At 39.3% G+C, this 17,801-nt stretch overlaps 2 protein-coding genes across 5 annotated transcripts in view; both read left to right on the top strand.

The window, feature by feature from the left end:
* Nucleotides 1-3,052, top strand: part of si:dkey-49n23.1 (semaphorin-3D) — a 73,593-nt gene extending 70,541 nt beyond the window's left edge. Inside the window, exons 17-18 of the mRNA XM_026349149.2 lie at nucleotides 773-933; nucleotides 1,033-3,052. Of these exons, the coding sequence (XP_026204934.1) occupies nucleotides 773-933; nucleotides 1,033-1,557 (686 nt within the window). The 3' untranslated portion in view covers nucleotides 1,558-3,052. The remainder of the gene's footprint in view (nucleotides 1-772; nucleotides 934-1,032) is intronic.
* A 1,886-nt stretch (nucleotides 3,053-4,938) lies between these two features.
* smpd4 (sphingomyelin phosphodiesterase 4) lies at nucleotides 4,939-17,350 on the top strand. 4 transcript variants are annotated; one of them, XM_026349146.1, is made up of 21 exons: nucleotides 4,939-5,058; nucleotides 5,404-5,493; nucleotides 5,682-5,768; nucleotides 7,012-7,148; nucleotides 7,266-7,341; nucleotides 8,038-8,146; nucleotides 8,530-8,582; nucleotides 8,697-8,848; nucleotides 8,930-9,062; nucleotides 9,353-9,424; nucleotides 11,274-11,411; nucleotides 12,696-12,850; nucleotides 13,027-13,117; nucleotides 13,464-13,561; nucleotides 13,806-13,969; nucleotides 14,504-14,709; nucleotides 14,815-15,045; nucleotides 15,299-15,430; nucleotides 15,555-15,683; nucleotides 16,326-16,670; nucleotides 16,731-17,350. In XM_026349146.1, exons 2-20 carry the CDS (start codon nucleotides 5,455-5,457, stop codon nucleotides 16,644-16,646), a joined length of 2,523 nt encoding a protein of 840 aa, XP_026204931.1. In that variant the 5' UTR covers nucleotides 4,939-5,058; nucleotides 5,404-5,454; the 3' UTR covers nucleotides 16,647-16,670; nucleotides 16,731-17,350. The 4 variants fall into 4 exon arrangements, with proteins under 4 accessions (XP_026204931.1, XP_026204932.1, XP_026204929.1 ...); XM_026349147.1 differs by having other exon boundaries at nucleotides 11,274-11,363; nucleotides 16,326-17,350; XM_026349144.1 differs by having other exon boundaries at nucleotides 16,326-17,350.
* The last annotated feature ends 451 nt before the right edge of the window (nucleotides 17,351-17,801 follow it).

Below are 17,801 nucleotides of genomic sequence, written 5' to 3'. Positions count from 1 at the left end.
CAGCATAAAAAATCATCATGTTGTCAATTGTTTAAAGGTTAAATGCCTCATTCTAAAGTCACAGTTTACATGATGTCTGATGGTTCATGTTTTATTGTTCATATAATTATTGATGCATTATTATTCCAAAAAGTAGTAAGTATAGATCAGAAATAGATGTAGTGACATAAAAGGACAATATTTTGGCTCATAAATGTAGTAAAGTCAGTGGATGAAGTAGCAGTAAATGGAAATACTCATGTAGAAATCCCCCAAGATTGTACTAGAGTATAGTACATAAGTCTGTGTACTTACAGCAGTGTAGTTATTTCTCAGTGATGTACATTTATGCAGTATACACTGCGACTGGACACAAGACATAATCATGTGATAATGTAATAATCAATATCACATTATGAAACGTGTTCATACTTTATTTTTGCTAAACTAAATCACGTCATTGCTAAACTGATAAAATGTTCAGTTCTATTACAGATTATACAGTAAAGTAACTTCATTGCCTTCTGTACTACAGGAAGAAACAGGGGACACTCTAGGGGGAATATGGTGGAACTGCAGTTTTCTCTGGTTTCCAACCACATCAGTGGTTTTAATTACTACAGTCGGTCCGTCTGCTCTTTTATGTTGTCATTTTGTCTCAAGAAAAACAAACTATTTAGATTCACAGTGACTAAAGTCAACATGCTTGAAGAGTTTTTCCATCTCTACCTCACACATAGTTCAAAGACGACGCTCAAAGTACTGAATGGTTTTACCTCTGATTCGTTGTCAGATTCGGACTCTGTGGAGGTGAAGGTGGTGTACGGTGTGGAGGGAAACTCCACCTTCCTGGAGTGTGTTTCTCAGTCCCCGCAGGCTGAGCTCAGGTGGACGGTGCAGCCGACAGAGACCCAGCAGCAAACTGTCGGACAAAATCGAGAGGGAGGCAGAGAGGTGAGTCACGTGTTTAGGCCTCTGTGATCCAGCAGTAACAGATCAGTAATCTTTGAATTCAGTGTCATGGCATTAAATGGGTCTGTGTTCCCCTCTCAGCTCCCTCAGGGTGACGAGCGTTCCCTCCACATGAAGCGCGGGTTGCTGGTTCAACGCCTGGAGCTGGCTGATGCAGGCATCTACACCTGCGCCAGCCACGAGCACTCCTACAGCCAGGTCCTGGCCCGATACCGCCTCCACGTCATCCCCAACAGCAGCCTGCACACAGCCCGCCACCAGCAGAACCACAGCCCCAATCACCCAGGTCCTGTGATCGTTGGGAAGAACGGCCCGGCAGGGGGAGGTACTGCTGGGTTTTTTGGCCAGTCAGGACCCCAGAATCCACCTCCTGTACATCCAGGACTCAGAAACCAATGGGTGATCCAGCATCCTCAGCAGCTTCCTCTGAGGAACTACAAAGACCTGCACATGGTGGGGACCAACAGTCTCAGCGTGGACGAGTACTGCGAGCAGCTTTGGTACCGTGAGAAACGCCGGCAGCAGAAACTCCGCACTCTGAAGCTGAAGCAGGAGAGCAGGAAAGCCCGGGTGAGGAGGAACAACCCTCCCGAGATCCCCCTCTAGTCACCTGGGGAACACACAGACTGCGTATGGAGAACACATCCGGCACATAGAAACACAGCAAAGGTTCCATCGAGGTTTTCTGAGGAAACAATGCCGAGCGTTAGTGACACCAGCTAGATCTGCAATGAAAGACTGTCAGTTTGAGAAAGGACGTAGTAAACTTCATCCTGAATCATTTCCATTTAGACACTGCAAAAACTGAAATAGCAAAGTAGAAAAAATGTGTTTGTGTTTGAATTTGTATTATTAGCGATGTTCGTTATTGTCGGGCGCATTTAGCAGCATCAGGTGTCTGAATGATAATCAGCTCATTTCACACAACTTACAGTCATAAACCAGCTATTGTGGGGGGGGGGGGTAACATTTGCTTGTGACAGTTTACAATATAATATGCTATATATATATATTATATTATTACATTAACAAAAAGGGAAGAGTAGCATCTGCTCATATTTCATTTGCCCTGGCTTCTATATCTATCTTACAGTTAACACCATTGCTGCTTTTCTAAAATACTCTACTGGACTATTAGAAACGAACGTTTTCTTTATGTGCTTCTTACTTCAGGTGATTTCAGGTGTTTTTATTCAGAAGAGTTTTGTATTTGTGGTTTTCTCACTCTCTCTTTGACGTGTGCACAGCTCAGTGGAAGAACAAGCAACATCATCGATTTCCATTACAATTTTTTAAATATTTGAATTAATCTTTAGCAGCTGGTTGGTGATTGGGTCACATGTGAGAGAACTTTCCAAACTTAAATCCAACTGTTGTTTATGTGGGAAAGGAAAATGAAAGGTTATTGGGGACTGTTTAAAATTTGAAACTACTTTTAAGGGTTTTTAAAGATATTTTTTTAGTGCTGGAGAAACATGTGGCCTGAATTAGGAACAGTGTTCACACCTGAAGAACTCGTTTCTATTGTGTCTATTCTGTGTCTATTTAAAACTCTATATAAACTGCGCTGAATTCAACCAGTGGCACTTGACATGAAACTCCTTCCTCACACAGCACTGACACTGTTCAGGTGACAGTCCATCAGGATCACTGCAGACAGATATAAATGAATGACAGGAGACTAAACAGTACTTGCCCAGTTTCCTCTTACACATGTAACTGTTTAACACAAAATGTTTTCTCTGTGTATTTATGTTTGTCCTGAGCTGTAATGCTGATCTACACTGTTAGGATCTAGACTTTCTACATAGCTAGTGGCTGAATAAAGGCCTCAGTGGAAACGCACACATGAAATGGACCTTGCTTGAAAATATATGATGTAAAGCTTAATAGTTCTGCCATGTAACTACTAATTATTATTCACGTCAATGTATATTAAAGAACTCTATTTTTGATAGTTTTCTTTCTTTTGAATTTAGTCCTTTTTCTCTCTTTTTCATTTTAGTTTTATTTTTTAATAAGAGTCGTGACATCAGCATAAATTGTACGTGAATAAGCCACAAAATTGAAGCTGACATGTGAAATAAAGCAAATAAAAACACTCAAGGCTTTTACATTTTTATGCAATACTCACTCAATACTTTATTTTCCACAGGTAGAATAACATGCACACTTTGTTTCGAGATTGAAGTATCATAAGAGACCATAAGTATGATTATTAGTATTCATGCAATATAGATCTTTAAATTCATTCTGCAACAATGGATAATTTAATTCATCTGTTTAAAGGGTTAATCACATGTGGGGTTATTAGGCCTGTATTTAGTACCACTGCCTCAATTACAAACTGAATCAGAGCATAAAAAAATAACAGAATGGAAAAAAATACAAAATAACATCAGAAATGACAGAAAATAACACAACAGTTGTGAAAGCACAAGAAACAAAGAGTGGAAATTTATATTCAGTGGTTTTGAGAGATACAAGAAATACGTGAGAAACACGTGACTTTCATCACATTGCATGCTTTAGGAAAGCACTATGGATTTTACATTATACTGAGGTAATTCTGTTGTGTAGGGTTGCCTCTGTGTTATAATTTGTTGGTGAAAAAAAGAATTGAATCTCCTGTCAATAGAGTAAAACTACGTTGGTATTATTTTTAACCTCTATTTAAAAATGTTCATCAATGACGAACATAAAAAATAAAATAAATCTAATTTCAAGTGTCTAACAGAAAACAAGCATAAAAACAAAACCACATAGCAGTTTATAAAGGCTTAACTAGGAAACAAAGAGCAGAGGTGTTCCATGAACGTCATTATTATAATTAGTGGTAGTAGTAGTGGTAGTAGTGGTAGTAGTAGTGGTAGTATTAGTATTAGTGGTAGTAGTGGTAGTAGTAGTAGTAGTAGTAGTAGTAGTAGTAGTAGTATTAGTAGGTAGTAGTAGTAGTAGTAGAAGTATTAGTATTAGTGGTAGTAGTAGTATATAGTAGTAGTAGTAGTAGTAGTAGAAGTATTAGTATTAGTGGTAGTAGTATAGTAGTAGTAGTAGTAGTAGTAGTAGTAGTAGTAGTAGTAGTAGTAGTAGTAGTAGTAGTAGTAGTAGTAGTAGTAGTAGAAGTATTAGTATTAGTGGTAGTAGTAGTAGTAGTAGTAGTAGAAGTAGTAGTAGTAGTAGTAGTAGTAGTAGTAGTAGTAGTAGTAGAAGTATTAGTATTAGTGGTAGTAGTAGTAGTAGTAGTAGAAGTAGTAGTAGTAGTAGTAGTCGTAGTAGTAGTAGAAGTAGTAGTAGTGGTAGTAGTATTAGTATTAGTAGTAGTAGTGGTAGTAGTAGTAGTAGTGTAGTAGTAGTAGTAGTCGTCGTAGTAGTGGTAGTCGTTAGTATAGTATTAGTAGTGTAGTAGTCGTAGTAGTAGTAGTAGTAGTATTGTCGTATTAGTAGTACTAGTAGTAGTAATAGTAGTGTAGTAGTAGTAGTAGTAGTAGTCGTCTTAGTAAGTACTAGTCGTAGTAATAGTAGTAAGTAGTAGTCGTAGTAGTTAGTCGTAGTGGTAGTAGTCGAAGTCGTAGTCTAGTAGATTAGTAGTACTGTAGTCGTAAATAGTAGTAGTAGTAGTAGTAGTTCTTAGTAGTAGTAGTAGTGGTAGTAGTGACGTAGGTAGTAGTAGTAGTAGTAGTAGTAGTAGTATTAGTAGAAGTAGTAGTAGTAGTAGTAGTAGTAGTAGTAGTAGTAGCAGAAGTATTAGTGGTAGTAGTAGTAGTAGTAGTATTAGTGGTAGTAATAGTAGTAGTAGTATTCGTAGTAGTCGTAGTGGTAGATAGTCTAGTAGTATTAGTAGTAGTAGTAGTATTAGTAGTAGTAGTAGTAGTAGTAGTAGTAGTAGTAGTAGTACTGGTACTCGTACTGGTACTAGCTGTAGTAATAGCAGTGTGAGGCCTGTTGGTGGATATAACGGCCTCCAGATGGGGGCAGTAGTGAGCACTGACTTCTGACCAACTGACGTAACACAGCAGAAGAAGAAGACGTCAGCCGCTCGCTGTGTTGTTTAAAACGCGGTTTATGGAAAAGTAGCTGCAATTTAGGTTTTTATCAGCAGCGAAGGTAAATATGTGCTCACTGGAAGGTTTTACCATTCTCTCCACGTTTGTAGTGCGTGTTTGTAAAGAGCACTAGTCCACCTTGTGCTTTTAGTTGTCAGTTTGGGTGTATTTGCTAGCTAAGTTAACAGCCGTTAGCTAGTCCGCTCATGCTAACTAGCATGGCTGCTGAGTTTTAGACTTCATGCTCATCAGTTATATTCACCTGTTTCCACATCACACGCTTGTTTTATGTTAAGCTAGTTCTGAGCTGCTAACAAAGTAGTGCTAAACTATGTGTGTCTGTACGGTTATGTATCTCCAGCTGAATAAATAATATTAAAGTTGTGTGTGTGTTAACCACCAACAGGTAGGATCCGAGTGGACTTCACATAGGAAGAAATAAACACAAAGGTCCTACATGGCTGCTCAAACACTGCAACAGCCCAGCTTCCTCCTGGTGAGTCTTTCTTAACACTGTTGTTTACATGTTCAGACTGGTGATGAACATGACCAATGAACAGTGACTGTTCTAATAAAAGCTTAAATTGAAGGTCTCTCTTACTGTCAAGCTTTATCTACAGACTGAGGTATTTTATTCTTTCTTAAGACTAATGTTTACCTAAATGTGTTGTGATGCTGTTTCAGGCCAATCTTAAAGCTGATTCAACCACCAAACCCCTGCTCCAGCGATGCCAAGATCTAGTGAAGATTATAGATGAGTATCCAGCAAAGGTACCATTGACTCAGTATTACCACTATTCAACACAGTAAATTACTGTTGTACCCATGTCAGCAACGTTACAACATTTTCTGTGTGTTGTTTAGCAGCTGTATTCAGAACACAGTGAGGTGGACTGTGAACATGCTTATGGGAATATTTGGAAAGGAATGCGAATGGATTTGTACACACTCACTCAGCAGTTTGTCTCTTGGCTTGGTTTCTCAGGGAACGACTGACCTAACCTTTAGACGGAGTTCCATGTTAGGAAACAGCTTCTTGTACTGTAGACTCTCTGTTTAACTTTGACAATTTTCACTTTCTCTCTAAAGGAAATTTGTAACATGCTGACAGGTTATACAGGTTAGGCTGTGCAAACAGAGTTTGATAATCAAATGATACAGTTGATGATGTTTCTTTTAAAAAATGCAAACATTTATTAGCTGATGGTTCTTCTGGACAAGAATTATGATGCTTTTCTTATTCATACACCATAGTCAACTGAATGGTTTAAAGAATAATCAAGACAATTGGATATTCTTTGTGGGTGGACAGACTTTCTTGTATGTGTAAAAGACAAAAGGACAATATTGCAGTTATAATATTGCAACTAATGCAGTGTGTAATAACGTATTGTTTTTCTTGGCATATGTGGTGTTAACTGTGAACAGTTAAGGCTATGTTTGGGAGCAGCTGTTGTGCTGTGTGCTCTTCAGTGATTGACACAAAGGACAAATGTGAGGCAGCAGGATTATTGTCTATGTGTGGGATGCTTTGTAGTTGGTAGCTCTAGTCCCTTACAGTCACAGTCAGGGTATTGGTATTGTGGATAGCATCGTTAGGGAATCTGTTGATATATATATATATATAATATAGTTATAATGGTTTGTAATTAATTGAAGACTTGAATGAGAGAGAAAACACAACAAAATTACATTTTCCCTATGATTTTCATTTCAGTCTGGACCTTTTATACTTGATGCCATTACTTACAGAAGCAGGAGGGTCTTTTCATTCTTAAAAATACATTAAAATAACCAGCATTGATATAGCAGTATTTTAACTAACTGTGCAAATTTAGGTAATATTTACATTCTTCTTCTTCCTATATTTGCCTGTTATGCATATTTCACTGCTGTTCTGTGTGGCACAGTCTCTAGTATAACCACAGCTTGTCAGCATAACTGAACTATCTGCCACAGCTGGAAAAACTATAAAATGTATCTCACCACTGTGTAAATGTGTGTTGATCTTTAGGAGCTGCACTTGATTTTCCCCTGGCTGGTGGAGAGTGTGTTTGGCAGTCTGGATGGCATCCTGACTGGCTGGAACCTGCGACTCCTGCATTCGCGGAACAATGAATACAATATTGCCATGGAATTTCTAAACCCCAGGTAGTTACAGGTCTCATCTAAACCCACAGCAACATATGTTCAAGCAAAATCAGTGCTGCTTGTTCATCATATGCTTTACTAAATTGAATCAGTTATTGTTTGTATTTTTATTTTCAGTGGGCCAATGATGAAGCTTGTGTATAAACTTCAAGCAGAAGAGTACAAATATGAAATACCTGTCAACTATCTTCCGGTAAGAACATGTGTGTCTCTGGTCTTTGTATCATTAACTAACTCACTGTTTCCATTGTTTTCATTACACACTGTGTGTGTGTGTGTGTGTGTGTGTGTGTGTGTGTGTGTGTGTGTGTGTGTGTGTGTGTGTGTGTGTGTGTGTGTGTGTGTGTGTGTGTGTGTGTGGGTCTGTGTGTGTGTGGGTCTGTGTGTGTGTGGGTCTCTGTGTGTGTGTGTGTGTGTGTGTGTGTGTCTGTGTGTGTGTCTGTGTCTGTGTGTGTGTCTGTGTGTGAGAGAGCAGCTTACAGTTTTTATTATCTTGCAATAAATACTCATTATACTATCAACGGACATTACAGACTGGACAGGAGGACACCTGGCAAATGGTGAACAAACATGCTTGATTATGCAGTTCAGATGTGGTGCATCACTGCCACCTACTGAACTGGGCAGAAAAATTATATCAGTACCCAGATTAACCTTGTACCTGTAGTTAGTAACTGCTCACTATGTTGATAGAACATAACTTTTAATTGTTGATTATGTAAATTTCAGATTAGAAGTCTACAATAATTACTGTCCATGGCTTATTTAGTCTTAACAGCTTTGCATTATTGTAAGTGAATGAAGTTTTCACTGTGCTGTAGAATATAATATTTGAATTAGATATGTGGGAGTCAGGTCTAACACAGTTTGAATTCTCTGGGTCTTAAAGGGTCCTGTGAAGGCTTCCATCCAGGAGGGAGTTCTGCCAGACTGTCCCCTGTTCCACAACAAGCTGCAGTTCCCTCTGTCTGGTCTATTGACTCTGAACCTTGCTCTCAGTATCCTTCCCAGCACAAACATTGATCTGTCTGTCTAATATGAAATATCAAAAGCAGCAAAGAGTCACAGCTTTCCAAGCCTCAAAGTGACATTTCTATGTATTTGCCAAGTAAAAAAAAATCAAAATCCTAAATGTATATAGGTTTCTAACATATGACAAAGAATATCTTAAGAACTTACTGGAGAAGCTAAGTACATAATTTAAAGCATTTGTTTTTAACAAACTTTGCTTGAGCATCTACCAAAACAATGATCTACCTACTATTGCTAAACTACTTTGTTTTCTGGAAGTTGTCTACTGTATTTACAGCTAATGTGTTTGAGGGTTTCTTTACTATAAAGGAAGAAATTAGCAGTGAGGTTGTTCCTTAATGTACTGCAGATCCGTTTGAGTTCTTCATGTTCAATTTTGCCTACTGTCTCATCACGCCAAAGGTGAGTGATTTAGGAGACCAAGTAATTATTGTTCAGCAAAGTTTGTAGTATGATCCATTTTGCTATCATTTCTATAAGTTAGTGATATGAACAAAAGTATATTATTTCTTACAGAGCTACCCCCCTGGCCAACATGGAAGCTCCACAGATAGTGCCTACTTTGTTCTGGTGGACACTTACCTGAAATACTTCCTCCCCAGTGAAGGAAGTGTTCCCCCTTCTCCTTTTTCTGACTCTAGAGGCTCCGTCACTGCAGCTTCGCCCAGGTATTTATGGTGTGGAAAGTAGAACTTGTTTTCATGGAGCACATTCAGACATTTTACTCTGTCTTCTTTAAACATAAACAGGTCTTCCAGTGTTTCTTTTGCTGGTTATGGTGTTCACAGTCCCAGTCTACTGAAACACCACATATTCCATCAGCCCTCAGTTAATGCAGACCCCTCAGCCCAGGAAATCTGGAGGTCTGAGACACTGTTACAGGTAATGCACTGATCAAGTTGTGGGTTACTGTGCTTCCTATGTACAGAGGTTTCACACTGTGTAAAACAATAAATTATTACTTTTGTGAGTAAATTTTATTTCTGAAAACTTCAAAATGTTCTTTAACTAAAAGATTCTAGTTACAACCAAAACGCTTAGGAACATGGCAAATTCTCATTTGATTTGAGAGGCAGGGAATATTATTGGTTAATAATTAGCTTAATGTTACTATGAGATATGGATGCTTGTTCAGCTCCTCAAGAGTTGCGTTTTTTTTTTCTTTTCCGAAGATGTTTGTGGAAATCTGGCTCCATCACTACTCACTGGAGATGTACCAGAAGCTGCAGTCTCCTCAGGTGAAGGTAAGAGAAAAGAATAAACCCCCCCCCACATATTTCTCTCCCCTCCTTTCCCCCTGCACTGCAGCATCGCACGGCTGGCTGTTGACTGGCTGACCACAACCTTCCCCAACATTTCCACCCACGTCTTTCCTATTTTGGTGCAAGCGCAGGGTGGGATTTTGTCCCAGCCAACTCAGTACCTGACCTGAAACCTGATGGATAAAAAGTTCACAATTGTGTTCACATTGCAAGTAGATTTCTGTGTAGCACAATTGTTGTTAAATCGAACCGATGTACTGTTCAGTAGCACTGGAATTCTTTTGATCATCAGTCATTCACTATTTAAGCTGCAGCTCTTCCTCTGACAGATGTGACTCAAATTAAATGGTGTCTTGCCGTGTGAATGCAGACATCTCCTTACTAGACCTTGAAAGTATTTTCTGTTTTAAAATACACTTTTATTCCCTTTTTTTAATTATAACATATGAGTAGATGCAGAGTAAAGCTGCTGCATTAAAGGATTTGGCATGTGTTCCTGGTAGTAGTGCTTTTGCTTCCTTTCACGTCCTTCCTGCATGTCCGTGTCACCTGCTAACATAACACCCAACTGTTAGTTAGGGTGTTGTGTTTTGTGTGTGGCTGCATGTGAAACACCAATGTAAAGTCACAACCTTCACTGTCTGGGGGCTCCACAAGGTTCAGAGTACACTGGATCCTATTCACACAGGACAGCTATCAGCAGGGCTTTATAGCCTCATATAAGAAATAATAAAATATATAGGTGACCCAACCATCAAAAGCAGGTGATGCAAGACTGTAGACAGTACCTAGAATATGCAGTATAAGACTCAATACTTATATACTACATGCTATGAGGATACGAGAACTGTTTCTTTACTGCTTCATAAAGCTGCTGGAAAACTGAAAAATCTCCCTAGTGACTAACAAGCTGCCAGTGATCTGCACGAGTGTAACTCTTATTTTAAATACTCATAAACCAGTGTTGAGTTATTGTGTTGTGTTCTGTGTGCATCCTGTGAAGGGTGGACGTAAACTGCAAGATGTTTGACATATTTTTAGCTCTGATCTGTTTATGTGCAGTATAAATTAAATAAAACAAATTAATTCATAATTAGAAAAAAACATGTAGATTGTTTATTCTCATAGAACACAATATTTATACACATATTTCCCCCACATGCACAACTGCGCTGATTCTTTGCAGAATCTTACAGTTTTGAGTTCCCTCTGTGGATGATGTTGAACATTAGGGATGGGAATTATTACCACTGGTAGGCCAAATTCAAATTTTAAGTTTAGTTTAAATCTTAATTTATTTTTTTTTTGCAGTCATGCTACATTTATTATTTATTTTATTTAAATTTGGAGATGCTGTATGTGGGCATCTTTCGTCATTCATCATGTCTGTTTTGATCCTTACTGTTCATTCCAGCTCAGTCAGATAAATATTATATTTCAAATATCAGTTTGATCCTGTGTGGAATAATTCCCGTCCCTGTAACTGTATCATTTGCTTTGTCTAGTGTTTGTGAAGATTTCTGCATCGTTCCCCAGCTGTTGAACATAGTTCTCCCACAGTCAATATTTTCTTTTTGTCTCCTCTCCTGTGTTCTGCTCCTTCTCTCTTCAATATTTTCGGCCAATTGTTTCTGTCTGGATGCCTTTTTTGCTGCCCCCTTCTCATGTATACCTTCCTCCTTCCACCTTTCCTTTCCTCCTCTTCCTCGCCCTCCCTTATTGTTGCTTCTCCCCTTCCTCTCTCTTTGCTGCTGTTCCTCCTCCTCCACCTTTTGTCGTTATCTTCCTCTTCCTCATCTTCCTCTCCCTCCTGGTGGTTACGGGTGAACAGCTGGCGCTGCTGCAGTATCGCCTCAGTATGTCCAGCATGCCGTGCCAACCCCACGCCCCACCAGGCTCTGGGACCCTACACACCTACCAAGTACTTTTACCTTTTCATTCACCCCCGCCCCTCTGGGGCCTCCTGGAGGTAAACCTCAGTCGGTTATGATCACAGTCAAGGATACTTCTCTAATACAGACCGCCACAGTGATAGATCCCTCCAGTATTCAGCCTGATGCTGTCAGATACTGGCTACAGTATGTTTGCTTGCTTTATCCTGCTTTCGCACATAATGTAAGTAGTAGTAGTGGTTCCAGTAATGCCACTGAAACTGTAAAAGTGTTTTTTGAATTGTGATGTACTTTATGTTGATAATCATTAACAAAACAACGGCACAATTTAGCTTCATTAAATGACTTTATTTCTGGTGAAAGATGGCTGTAAATCAAAATCAAGCAGTGTTTTTTCACCTTAATTTAATAAATAAGACTATTATTTTCTAAAACTGTGCTCTCACAGTTTAACAGAAATTGGTCTGATTGTAAATCAGTGAATTCTTACAGAGAAGTATCCTTGACAGGGAATTAATCCTGGAATGCTGCTTTTGGAATTTGAATCATTGAGCAGATTCTCTTTTTTTTTGCTGTTTGTTTTTAATGGCATGCTTTTTACACTATGTCCTGTGCACCTTATTGCTTTACATCTGTGGTTAATAAATGTTTCTTTGCTCTGAGGAAAGCAAAAGATACTACAACATTTAAACACTAGTTACATGCCAGCAATAAACTTATTTAATTATCATTATCACATTTTTCTGAATTAATATACAAAGTACTTTGCAGAGGTAAGATCTGTTTGCTGTCGTTACCCCGAAGAGGAAACGCTGCACCATCTTAACAAAACAGCTTTGCTATAAGCAGGTGATAGAGTGTTGAGGTCCCACCTTTGTGTTTTTGTCATTCTTTGTAATTTGTTAAAACCTCTTTCTTATGTTGTAACAAATCCTGGTAAAATGTCTTAAGAATTTTTAATATAGTACATATCAGAGGTTCTTGATTTGTTTCTTGATATCACAGTCTCAGTCTGAACTGGTTTTATAATAAATTGAGAACTGAAGAAAACTAAAGGGTTTTGGAGTTTGGGACATATTTTTAAGATTGAGACAACCTAGAGATGATTGTCTCTGCCAAGGTGTTGTTAAAGAAGACAATGGAATAAAAAACAAAAAAACAAAACTCTTCTTGAAATCATTGCTCGAGTCAGAAAGCGGTGTGGGACCTCTGTGCTCTAAGTGCTCTGAGCCTTTGGTGATTTGTTTGGCTGCTTTTGGAGTGGGCTATGTTATGATTGGCTGCTTTACAGACTGGGAGCTGTCTGAGACTATATTTCATTTTATATTTATGGAACACTTTGTGACTGGTTGATTTTTCAGGAGCCCTTCACTCCGACCGAGGAGCACGTGCTGGTGGTGCGTCTCCTGGTGAAACATCTGCACGCCTTCTCCAACAGCCTGAAGCCTGAGCAGCTGTCCTCTTCTCCCTCAGCCCACTCACATACTCATACCAGCCCTCTGGAGGAGTTCAAAAGGTCAGCTTCATCATGCAGGCTCCATAGAACATGTTTGGAATAGATTTCCATAAAGATATCTATAATGCCAGTAAAGTAGCCAAAGTTCTTAAATTTTCTGTGAATTTAATCACAAGACCCTCAAGTTTCAGGCGTTTAAGTGCAAGCATCATAATTAACAACATGTTGTGTTACAGAGTGGTGGTGCAGCGTTTTGTGCAACAGAAGTTGTACTTGTTTCTCCAGCATTGCTTCGGTCACTGGCCTCTAGATGCCTCTTTCAGAGCAGTAAGTCTCACTCAAACTAAATCTGATGTTAATGTTATAATGTTTAATAATAAGTCCTCATTTTAACCTTGAAGATGCCACAATTAGTTTGTGCTTTGTTCCTTGTTGACTCGAACTATGATTTCCATCAGAAACTTCTAACTACTTCTTTTTTCCCACTGTTATCATTTACATTGTGCAACATTACATAAAGAATTGCATGTGTTGTTGCTTAGTTGTGGTAACAAACAGCCTGTAGTGGGTGAATCTAGATTCGTTTCTTCTAAATTTAACTGTAATTTAAGCTATGAAGGGTATAAACGCCTATATTTTCAGTTTTCATTTATTCGTTCATTTCTGTGTTTAGGTGTTGGAGACGTGGCTGAGCTACATCCAACCGTGGAGATACACTGGGGAGAAGTCAAATCCTCAGCCAGACCAAAACAGAGCGGTACCGGACAAATGGTGAGTAATGAGGCTGAAATTCTGCTTTTTTTTTCTGAACAACGCAGGATGCAGTTCGTCTTTATGTCTGGAGAGAGATCCTTGTTTTCCTGAAACAGGAATGAAATTAATATATTCAGAAATACGTCCAGTTTGTGTTGGTATGTGCTATGGTTGTTAAGTCGCTTTATAGTTCATAGACTGGATGAGATGTCAGAGGGGATGATGTTCCACTGACTGCAGGCATTAACTTGCTGTTTTGCAGGGAGTCGTTTGTTCAGGAGAATCTGCTCATTTATACAAAGCTCTTCCAAGTTTTCCTGAACAGAGCAGTGAGGACAGATCTGGTTAATGTCAAAAATGCACTGATGGTCTTCAGAGTGGCCAAAGTCTTTGCTCAGCCAAACCTCGCAGAGATGATCCAGAAAGGTAAGGTCAGAAATCAGGTGGAGATGTGCTCATGTTTTTAATTAATCTGATTTATATTGTGGAAAATCTGTTGTTTATAACATATAAAATAGTTTTTATATTAGATTAAAGCTGTATGCATCAGTGACATTAAATCAGGAATTAATTGCATCAGTGAATAAACACAGACTGATGCTGTTTATTAAGTCTGATTTCCGTAGCTCTGTGTTGTGTAGTACCTTATTTCTATGAGCGAAGTATTCCACATGTTTTACAGATGAAGATTTACAAGCTAATTTATATTTGGGGATTAATCGTTTTGTTCAGTTGCATTTAAAGATAAAGTACCAACACATTTTTTCTGGTTTGCAAAAACATAATAATAATATAAGAAGTCACCTTGTGAGCATTATATGATTAATGAGAAAATAATCAGCAGATTAATCATGACAACAATCTGCAGCTATCTAAATACTTGAGGATACAACCTAAATAGGACAGATGAGATTTTTTTCTCTGTAATGAAATAAATCAAAACTGAACGCCTGTTTCCAGGAGAGCAGTTGTTTCTGGAGCCCGAGCATGTCCTCCACCACCGCCAACCTCGCGGCTACCTGACGCCGGGCCAAGGAGGCAGCTACCTGTCGTCACGGCAACGGGTGGTGACAGACATGGTATTCAGGGTGAAGAGTCACGTCTATGCTTTGGAAGGCCAGGACTGTCAGTACAAACAGATGTTTGGTACTGAGCTCAGAGGAGCAGTGAGTTCACATCATTCACATGTTTATTAAGACAAAGATTTCTGTTGTGAACATAAACCTGAGGTGCAGTGGGAAGTCAGTCTCCATCTTATATCCATTTTGAAGGTCATGAAGTTGATGCAGATCATTGCACAAGCCCGACAGACAGCCAAGAGGATATCCGATCACTCCAACGAGGTTGCGGCGAATAACTCGTTCCTGTCCTGGTTTGGACTGGGCTCTTCTGATCTCAACAACACGTTCTCCGGAGCTGAGCCAGAGGAGAGTGGAGAATGCTTAAAAAAGACCCACGAGTTCCTGGACAGAGCTTTGGAGAACCTGTGTCAAATCTTCAAGGTCAGGTTACCTTTTATTTAATTACACTTAACATTTAGCTGAGAGAATCACATCTGAGTCGCGCTAGTTACATCGCTCTAAGTGTGGGCTGTGATGGACGTTAATGATATTTGGAACAGTGTGGTTGACACTTGATGTTCATGATTTCAACTAAGAGTAAGTCATATATAGTATGTCACAGATTTTGATTCCACGTGTTAAAACTGACTGTAGATGTTCCTCTAGGTTAAATCTGTGTTTCTTTGTTTTACAGCTGAACCAAGGGCAGCTGACTCAGCTTTTGTCAAACCTGTGTTCTTCTGAGGATGATGGCAACTGCAAGCAGCTGCCAGACTGCATCCAGGGAGAGAACGGACTTATCCTAACTGACCTGGGCAGGAGGCAGGTTAGTATTGGTGTGAACTGTACATGAGGAGGGCGTGCAGTTGTGAACTGTGGACCAAACAGCTGAGACAAATCCTGACATTATGTGTGTGTGTGTGTGTGTGTGTGTGTGTCTTTTTGTGCAGATCATAAATGGACTGCGGAGGTTTGACATTGAGTATCGGGGAGACCCGGAGCTCCAGCCCATTCGGAGCTATGAGAATGCCCTGCTGGTCAGGCTTTTCTACAGGATCTCCTCTCTGGTTAATGAGAGGGTAAGTGGTGCCTGCAGATGGTGAATTCCCAGCTGCATTTGTTTGGATTAGTTGGTAATTGCTTCTTTAAAGAGTGATCAATATGTTTCAAGTGGAAAGAGTCACTCAAATTGACAAACGTATGGATTTTCTCCAGGTTGCGGTTGCACTCAGCTCTTTTAATTGATTGTTGTGTTTGTGCACAGCACACAGCTGTTTTCAGTGAAAAAGCTGTTCATACCTACCTAGAACCATTTGCAAAGTTATCTAGCAGCAGTTGAGTAGGTGAATATTGGACTTCAAGTTGCAGCCTGGCGAACATTTAATAAACAACTGTTTGCTAACACAGACGCAGCACCAGGTAAAAAGGTGATGGTAGCAGGACATTAACTGTTAAGACTCCTGTTCAGCCTTAGTTTTAGTAGTAATGTGTAAACTTGTGTTAAGCCACAATAAACTTGTCTTATAGGAACATACCCAGAGTAACAATGGGCAATAATGGACCTTTTTTTCTTTGATCACATTTTTTTCTTTTGCTTTAAGCTAAGGCTCTTTGGTGTGACGTGGTGATAAATGTTGATGAGGGAATGATACCACAGACTAAACCTCTGCTAGGATCTCAGTCTGACAAATATTTATATATTTCTGGTTTTGTCTCTACAGTTTGGAGAGCACATGAATTCACTCTGCTCACGCCCAGATTTCCTGGGTCGGCTGAGTCGTCACTACTTCACAGATTGCAATTCCACCACAAAACTAAAGCAGAGCCCCTCTTCTCAGCACACGTTGGACAGGAACCGTCGGCCGAGGCTGAGCCTGCGCCCGTTAGCCAGCTACAGGACGATGCTGCTGCTGCTGCTCTTCTACATGTTTGGAGCCTTGCTGTCTTTAGGCCCAGTATCCAGCACTGTGCTCATACTCGCAGCGGGCTTTCTATACGGACTCTTCATGACCGTGTTTGGAGATAAACTGAAAACACACTGAGCTTTAAGGTTCCTACACATGTTGGAAAAAATAATCCAGGAGGAACCTGATGAGTTCCAGCTTTGACTATTGTGTAAAATGTGTGAACTGAATGGTCCCATGCAGGAAATGATGGATAATATAAAGTGTTATTAATCTGGAGCAGCAACTGTTATGTCCATAATATCTGATTTATTTTCTCAGTTAATGTTGGTTCAAAGTAACTTTAGAAAACCCATCACTTCCCTAAAGCACAACATGATGCCATCAAGTCTTGTTTTTCTGAGTGAGGTTTAAAACCCCAAAGTATTTGGTTTCCTGTAATATAAAGACAAAAACAGCACGTTGCCATATCAAATAGACTTTAGCACAGGTTGTTACCACAAAGTGTTTAGTTAACTAACTGGCGTATTTCACAACATTGAACACCATCTTTAGATATCAAGAACCTTCATAGCATTTTTAAATGTGACATGTGTAGGAATCCTGTTGGCAGCCTGGTGAAAATGAGCTGGCAGCTTTTTCTTTTAATTTTTGCGTTACTGTTTTAATTTCACTTAAGGAAACATTGTGAATATATACAGAAGATTGCTGCTCTGTTGGTAGAGTATTTTTGTAAGAGTGATCTGGAAACATGCCAAAACGTGTGCTGATGTGACAAACTGACAGTTTTTCTTCAGTAAAAGCAAAATTCTTTTTTTGTCAATAAACGGCACTTCTTTCTAGCTGCTGTAGTCTCAGTCATTGATGGTAATGGTAATTCTACCAGTCTGATACTTTAGAAAGACGGTAACAGAAGCCATATTCTGAGGTGGGAAGCATTGTTATTGGGCAGTCATGTGTAAACGCTGATATGTATTTGTATCTCTCAACACACGCACACTGTACAAAATGATTCTCATGATTTAACCGAACTTCTAGCTGCTGCTGTTTTGTCACTTTGGGCCAAAAAAAGAGTTAATTATTTGTAGGACTGTAAACATTCTTTGTTGGTCTAGGAAGTCTGACAAAAAGTACAATCAACTCTACAAATCAAGCAATCAGACATTATTTGTACGACAGCTTTCAAGCAGATTAGTGTAATTCAGTGTGCTACAGCTGACTGACCAGCTGCTCAGGCACACAGGAAATTAAAAAAGGAAAACTGGGATTGGACTGATGAAATAGACATTTGAA

Source organism: Anabas testudineus, chromosome 5 (genome assembly GCF_900324465.2).
Source record: "Anabas testudineus chromosome 5, fAnaTes1.2, whole genome shotgun sequence".
In the NCBI taxonomy this organism is placed as follows: Eukaryota; Metazoa; Chordata; class Actinopteri; order Anabantiformes; family Anabantidae; genus Anabas; species Anabas testudineus.
The sequence above is the reverse complement of the archived record's forward strand: the minus strand, read 5'-3'. Positions and strand labels throughout refer to the sequence as shown.